Source organism: Prunus persica, chromosome G3 (genome assembly GCF_000346465.2).
Source record: "Prunus persica cultivar Lovell chromosome G3, Prunus_persica_NCBIv2, whole genome shotgun sequence".
Lineage (NCBI taxonomy): Eukaryota > Viridiplantae > Streptophyta > Magnoliopsida > Rosales > Rosaceae > Prunus > Prunus persica.
The window spans coordinates 6,783,064-6,791,210 of record NC_034011.1 but is presented as its reverse complement, the minus strand read 5'-3'; the positions used below and the strand labels follow the sequence as shown (position 1 = coordinate 6,791,210).

General features: G+C 37.8%; 1 protein-coding gene across 1 annotated transcript; it reads right to left on the bottom strand.

Moving 5' to 3' along the window:
• Positions 1,410-5,237, bottom strand: LOC18783245 (U-box domain-containing protein 52). The gene is made up of 11 exons (XM_020559838.1): positions 5,057-5,237; positions 4,680-4,768; positions 4,475-4,596; positions 4,146-4,360; positions 3,991-4,045; positions 3,644-3,879; positions 3,516-3,562; positions 3,129-3,230; positions 2,547-2,972; positions 1,629-2,387; positions 1,410-1,466 (listed from the first exon to the last, which is right to left on the bottom strand). Exons 1-11 carry the CDS (start codon positions 5,235-5,237, stop codon positions 1,410-1,412), a joined length of 2,289 nt encoding a protein of 762 aa, XP_020415427.1.

Genomic DNA, 8,147 nt, shown 5'->3' with positions numbered 1-8,147 from the left:
GAGAGAGAGAGAGAGAGAGAGAGCATCCCTTATAAAAGATGCCATAGCAAGACATCCCATGCATAACTCCAGCTTCTTCATTATCAATGGCGAAGCTCCTTGCAATAGCAGCCACTGCATTACTTGTCATCCTATTGCTTGAGCTTGGGTTGGCTTACTCTTCATCTGAACCACACGAACCACTGCGAATAAAAGGTGAGATTAATTGTCTTACCTTGCTCTTAACGCAAATGATGGTTAGCATTTCATTTCTTTATATTTGAACCTCGTTTACTTATAATCAATACGCGACTGCGATGTTACGCGTCACATATGGAACTTTGATGCATGTCCATAACCATGGAGACAAGTAATGCCTCAAATGACTCCACAAGCAACCATTCCAGAGAAGTTGTCAAAAAATTTGTACAATCTCATTATACTTTTTTGAGTACTCAAAATTAATACCTTCTTGTATGTAACGGTGTTCATTCAATTTGTTTTGAGTTAACCAGTCACTTATATTCAATGTGTACAGAGATTAAGGAAGGAAATGCAGCAGTTGACACCTGTACGGGCTGTAAGGAAAGTACCATCCATTTCCATAAACGGCAATCAGATAGGATTTTGAGGTTCAGGGGTCGTCAACTTTCACCACAAGAAGGCAAGGACCTTGACAAACCAAGGCAACCTCCAACACCTCCTAAAGCACCTTCTAGCGGACGTCCCTAGTGTCACAATCCATCATGTCTTGTTTAATATTCATTTACTAATTAACAGTGAATTACGTTCAGATATTATGTATATTCAATTCTATAATGACAACATTATAAAATTGACGTATAATTCCTACCTCTGTAAAACGAATAAGCTCGATGATACCCTCATTTTTTCAATTTTTTTAATGCTAAAATTGGTTAAATGAGATACAAAAACCGTATAACCACAAGAATTCGGCGTTGAAACAAATTTGAAACATTTCACACATGGACGCTAATACAAGGGTGTCATTCAAATAAGAATTTATTTAAATAGCTTGAATCTTCCTAGAGTAAAACCCTTGTGGGATTCAAGGTATATGGATGTGCTTGCTTTTTGTTTGAGTTCTTGTTTATTGCTATCTATCTCCATTATTATTTTCTCTTGTAGTACCTTATCCTTCCACTCTACCATTTTCTTTATAGGCATCCAGGAAGGCTCTGTGCCAGTTTGCTCAATCAGAAACATAAGGCAACAACTGTGAAAATGAAATGTAAAGCTTTATATTTGGGAAAATTCATAAAATGAATTACACATGAATTACAACTGTGACAAGAAAATTAGGTGCTTCAGAGAAGAAAAAAAAAAAAAGGAAAAGTGAAGAACTGATTTATCTTTTATTCTAAATCGGAGAATAACATTCTTCTTCCCGCATAAGATGATGCGCTTGACTAACTCCTTGAGCTATCATATCCTGAATGTGTTAGATTGGTGTCACTTATCACATCCTACAAATAAGAACAAAAACATAAAATCAAAATAAATGTTAAGAAAAATATTAGATGAAGGCAAAACACAACAAAAACCAATAGTGTTATGATGCTTCCTTTGGAAGAATGATCCGTGCAGTTAATTCAAGCGCAGTGCCAGTTTTATGTTATGCAACTCACTTGTCTTGTGGAAATCGCGCCTCGTTTTTCTGAGAACACTTGGCTACCGCCAAACATGAGCCGATTCATGCTATCTTGACCAAATTCTCTGAATCTATTAAGCTCCGGTAGAAGAACCTTCCCGAGATCTGGTCTGTCTTTTCGCCTCATTTCAGCACACTGCAAAGAAAGCTTGGCAAACTTCAAGGCTTCCTCAATAGGCCAGTCAGAAATAGCAGGGTCAAGCACCTCAGCAAAAGCCCCTGTGTCAATAGCTTCCTCAACAAGATGAGTCAAACCCATTGGTGGTCTGGCAGTCACTATTTGTAGAAGCAGGACCCCAAGTGAATAGACATCAGATTTTACTCCAAGCAGTCCTGTTTGCTGATACTCTGGGTCGATATAACAGAATGTTCCGGCTGTTGATGTCATGTGATACTGAGTCACAGAATTGGCAACCGATGCAGGAACAAGCCTGGCCAAACCTACATCACTGATCTTGCTCACATAGTTATGGTCTAGCAAAATGTTTCCAGGTTTTAGGTCACGGTGGACAAGGGGTTCTGGCTTGGTCTGATGAAGGAACAAAAGCCCTGTCGCAATTTCTGCAGCAATTCTGAACCTTAACTGCCAAGGAATAACTGGGGTGTTACCTCGCCGGAAGAGACGGTCCTCTAAGCTCCCATTAGCCATGTACTCATAGACCAGACAACCAAATTCTGGACATGCTCCAAGAAGGAGAACCATGTTTGGATGTCTGATGCAACTCAATACTTCAACCTGCATGATAATTATGAGTTATCATAAAAATTGTTTAGAGAGACAAAAGTGCACAAGCGTGGAGAGAGAAATATTAGTAATCCTTGCTTGAACTGAAGAAAGTGGCGTAATTTAGAAGATACTAGTTAAAAAAATTTGATTATGTGCAAAGCCACAAACCTCTTTCTTGAACTGCTCCTCTCCATGAGCTGCATCGGGGCGTAGAACTTTTATTGCCACTGGTGTGTGGTCGAGCTCACCTCTATATACAGGCCCATAGCCTCCTTCCCCAATCTTATAACCCGCTGAGAAATCATTTGTTGCTGTTTCAATCTCCTCAATTGTGTATTTCCTGTACCTGAGGTCATATGCGTTTGATTCTAGCGCCGTCTTCCTGTGTTCAGTTTCTCTAAGGGCTTTCAATTCTACATTTCTCCTTTTTTGTGTTTCCAATTCAGCAATCCTTTGAGCTGCTTCTGCTGCCTCCATGGCAGCCCTACACTTTGCTTTCTCCTTCCCTACAAGTGACAATGCAGCTTCCTCAACTGTTCGTGCCTCTTCTAATCTCAGTTCTTCTTCCAATTTCCATTGGTTGACTTCCTTTCCCTGTGATGATATGTCAAAAAAATTTGAAAATATATATATATTTCAACAAATAATTGTTCTCACTACTCGGAATTCAGTTTACCTAAAATTGAAACTTTGGAGTTGATACCAATACTTTTGTATAGTCTATGCTCAAAAATAGTTTCAGATCAATACCTTATGTTTTTCTGTGACTCCCTCCTTGCAGGCTGTATTGTACATATCCCTTGTGTGTTTGAGCTCTAGCCTGAGCCTCCTCATCTCGGCGTCCACATCATCCTGTTATTTTCAGGCAACAGTATAAATACTCTGACCTATTTCTGCGTATGTATGTATGCTATAGTAATAAATCTGTGTCTTTATGCACAATGGCATGAAAACCAATCAAATGGAACTGATTTGTGATTTGAGATATATGAGTTATTGAAGGAACATCTAAACTGGCTCCTGGGTCAAAGAATTTGGGGTATATATCAGCTTCTGATGGCAAGCTTATAGGAGGCATGCTCCAAAGCTTGTAGGTTGGTAGTGCTCCAAGTTTACTATACTGGGAAATTATCTTACCGCGTTCTGTGACGATGACCACGAGTTTCCACTTTCAAATGAGCTTGATGAGAAATCATGCTGCGGTGATGAGAAATCATGATGCGGTGATGATAAATTACGAAGTGGTGATGAGAAATCATGTTGCAGAGAGCTCATGTCGATAAACTTGGTTCCAGAGTAGGATGCCGTAGAGGTGGAGCTTCTGCTGTCCAAATCGGAGTTGATTGAAAAACGCGAGGTCATTCCCGATGACATGCTGTCATAGAATGAAGGAAACATGTGATCCCTGCCTGGCGTTCCGCTGCTTACATAAGATATATCACTGTCCGGTGGAAGCTCATATGATTTGTTCAGTGCAGAGTTTCCTCTGCTGAAAGGTGACCTGTATCGTTTTTAGAATTACTTATATTTGTTGAACATATCTATCTAGAATTTTAGAACCCTTAATGGAAACTTCATCTAGGCAGCCTAACAATAATGTATCAGAGCTTACATGATTTCGTTTTCGTTTGGATGCCAACGGGCTGAAAACTGTGTCCTTTCTGGTGCTGTGTAAATCAAAGAAACTTGAGTAAGTAGGGACAAAAATTAAGCATTCTTATGAGGTGGAAAATGACACTGCATGACGCTAGAATTAGAGAAACAAACCTCTGGGTTTATGATTGCTCATCCTCATTTGTGGATAAGATTCAGAAGCTTTGCTGGAGTGATGCTCTATTTCTTGAGGTGGCGGTGAGACTCTTTCAGGTACTGAACCGGTAGCGGATCGCACAATTGAGATTTTTCCCCGGCCAATGACATACACCGTGCAAAAGTCTGGTGCCTTTTTCGACACAATGGTTGGAACATCCGTGGTCATGAACCTTTTGTGAAACAAGATTGATGAAACTATTAGGACTGCTAAGGTTAGAATAGAAGATATGCATAACAAAAATCTCAAACATGTAAGAATAATTTATTATTGTGATTAATCATACCTGAAAAGACCATTCTTTGATGGTGTGCCAAGCACCAAAATCTCAATTAAATTAGTGGTAACATAGTTGACGAGGGCTTTAGATATATCATTGTCCTCAATTATGATCTCATGGCATTTTATCTGCACATGAAAGATGAAATCATAAGGAGATGAATTCTGGTGTGGAACAAAATTAATTAAGAAGCATGCATGCATTTACTCACAGCCTTTTTGGTGCAATAGCCGCGGAATGGAAGAAACAATTCTTTGGCTTGAGCATCAGCTTGGCTTTGGTGCACCTTTCCGGCCTCCTCTGTCCCATGCCCGGCTACACGATTATGTGAGTAAAACAGGGGAAATTAGAATATAACAATATGCAATTGCAATTGAACTGTAAACATTAATTACAGTTGTTTTTGTTCATTTTATTAGGTACATTATTTTGAATATATAAGGATGAAAATCTAACTACTCAACCCCGTTGATTAAGATCATCATTCTTCATCATCATCATCATGCATGCATGCATATATAAGAAACAGATAACACAGAGAGAGAGAGAGAGAGAGAGAGAGAGAGAGAGAAAGAGAGATTGAATTACTATGGTGATGGTGGTTATGGTGGTGAGATGCAGTTTCTTTGACATGGAGCAATGTGACATTTTGGCCCCTGCTGAGAAGATTATCAACAGTCCATTTGATAGCATGCTGACTTCCTTTGTCCTTGTCTACTGCCACAGCCACAGACTCTTCCTTCTTTCCAGGTTTCCCTCTAAGTCCCATTTCTCTTCCTCTTTTTCTTTCAATGAATGAATTAAACAATTGATCTCAAAATTTTCTTCAACAAACTACTCTAACCAGCAGCCAATGCCAATTACAATAGAATGATATGTCTGAGAATTCACTGAGATTCTAACCCACAATAAAAGAAACCTGAATATATATTTTTCTTCAAAAGCTTATCTTTGATACATACAATAAAACTGGAAATGCCTTGGCACAAATCTGTGCTACAGGTACTTTGATTTTTATAGAGGAACTTGGGCAGAGTTTGTTCACAACAGAGAAGAAGACAGACAGTTAGTTTGTTCTGTTAACTTAAGAGTGCCAAATTCCTTTTCTTAACCATCTTCTCTTGTCTCTATATTAAGCTAATCTGACTGATAAAATCTGAATCTCGAATTTAGAGCCTTCTTCCAAAATTAGCTAACTTGCAGGCCCTTTTAGCTATGTAGGCCATAAAGCACAAAATCTAGGACTTGATAGCTTCAAGTTTCAACGGATATTTGTTAATTTGAGGCACTTCCATGTTCTAGATTTCTTGACGGAAAGCCTAGCTAACAAATTTGATCACACGGCTTTTGACCAAAAAAAAAAAAATTAAAAATTAAAAATTTGATCACACGGCCCAACAAAAGGTGTGTTGAACATTTACCTAACTAGAATATTGCATGTTTTTTCTTTCTATTTTTGGTACAATCATCATAAAATACAATCTTACCAAACACGCAACGCAACAATGCCAACATGGTGTGTTACGAACCCACCAAAATTTATGGCATGTATACAAAATTATTTACACCCTAAAAGATCAGCAACAAAGCCAACGCAAAAACCGCCGTTTAGTGGCGGAGTCAGAAATTTATCATATTGAGAATGTGATAATTAAAAGCTCTCAACCTCAGCCTTTTCTTTGCACCTCAGAGCTATTTCATCAAATTCCTTAAGGTTAAGATTGAATATTGGGGTCAAGATTAGTGGAAGAAGCTGATCTATCTCATAGCATTGATCACATACTGCCGTTGCAACTACCTGCACAGAAGCTAGATAGATTGCTGATATTCTAGTTGCCCCAATTGGTGGGTCGTTGGCATGAGTAAGTTTTTGGTGTGATCATAAGTTCATCACATCGTCAACAATCAACTCATGTTATAACACGTTCGGTGACAGCTATGAGAGAAAATTCTTCTGTGAGTTGTTCCTCCTCATCAAGAGGGATTTATACGTAACTCCATAATCCATGCATAACGATAACCTCTTAACCAAAGCTGAGTTATAATTGATGAGGACTTTCCAACAGTGATAATGACAAGTTCAGCAACGATGAAGGTGGGATTGGTTTTTCAAACTCATATTCAAGGACTTGGTTTTGGTTTGTAGCTAGTGAAGGTGGCTGCATTTCAATAGTCAAGAGGGGTGAATTGCTTTGTGAAAAACACCACTGCCACACAGATTGCCCGTTTGATAACCCTTTCATTTTTTGTGCTAGAGTATAAAGGAAAATGAGAGTGAAAATGAGAGTGAGAGAGAGAGAGGATGAAAGGGGAGGATAAGAGGGAGGAGTAGCAAAAGTGAAAATAAAAACTTGAAAGTGAAAACAATTTCAAATAGAGTTCTGTTTTTAGTTTTTGTTTTCACTTTTATTACTTATATTTCCCATCATTCCCTCTCAGTCTTATCTCCACTCTCATTCTCACTTCCATTCTCCCTCTTTTTCCTCTATACTCTGACACAAAAAATAAAATATAAAATATAAAAACTAAATTGAAATGGTTATCAAACGGATTAACTTGACCTCTCTTGTCTTATTCATAAAAAGCAGAACTAGACCGACCTGTCTTTCCTTGTAATTGTGCTGCTCAAAATATAGACTTAAATTGTATGAAAAGTTTAAATAAATAGACTCCCCCAGGAAGACAATCTTTATGATATTGAATTCAAATTGTGTGCAGAAATTAGGAAATAAAGGAGCAATTGAGACCTCTGGCTAGAACAAAGTGTGAGAGCTCTCATTTTGTTGTTCTGCGATTTGCTCGGATTTTGGGAAGGACAGCTTAACCTCCACACCCGCTTCAAAACTAACTGATAGCCGATTTGTGAAATTACGTCATAGCAGAGGTAGGGACTTTGATCATCCAAGAAAAAAAACCAACTCCAGCACCTAAGGGCGGACATCCCTAGTATGAGAATACCATGTTTTAGCAACATCTATACTTTTAACAAAAAGATTCTTCTTGTCAATCTCAATGATAATAAAATAAATAAAAATTTCAAATATGCTCTTTATTCTCCTTTCTGATTCAAATCTTACTTTCTGATTGGTTCCTACTGTTCGAATTTTTAAAAGCTTTTAAAAAATTTACCACTACAAGTTTTAAATTTTGTTTTAATTATTTGGTTATTTTATTTTATTTATTGTGGGAGTTATAAATATTTATTTTTAAGTTTTATTTCTATATTGAATTACTTAATTTTCTGGTTTAATGTGGTGAATGTTACATGATTTTGGATGCCTATAAAAGGTCACTCCTCCTTCACATTTGAGATTGAGAAGACCACACTACTACAAAAAGTGAAAAAGACGACCAGAAAACAACGACGGTCTAAGTGAAAACCGTCGTGGTTTTTAAAAAGACGACGGTTCTAAAAACACCGTCGTGTAATACAACCTTAGACAACTAAAAAATGGAGATTCAAATGGCTGTTCAAAAACAACGACGTACCTAATTAAACAACCGACGTCTATTTGAAACAGATTTCCGCAGTGTAAAATCAATGCCAACAAAGAACGGCAGAAGTTATGAATCGACCAACGTAGAAAGTAAAGACGACGATTTCAATAAAAACCGCCGTTTTTACTCATAAAATAACACGACGAGGTTTTCGTACAAGAAGCCGTATAATTACAAACAA

Excerpts from the sequence above, each read along its gene's own strand:
- LOC18783245 (XM_020559838.1), bottom strand. The coding sequence starts at position 5,237 with ATGGGACTTAGAGGGAAACCTGGAAAGAAGGAAGAGTCTGTGGCTGTG. Across the intron at positions 4,769-5,056 it reads CCATAACCACCATCACCATA|AGGAGGCCGGAAAGGTGCAC; the intron begins GTAATTCAATCT and ends GGCATGGGACAG. Across the intron at positions 2,388-2,546 it reads AGGAGCAGTTCAAGAAAGAG|GTTGAAGTATTGAGTTGCAT; the intron begins GTTTGTGGCTTT and ends ATTATCATGCAG.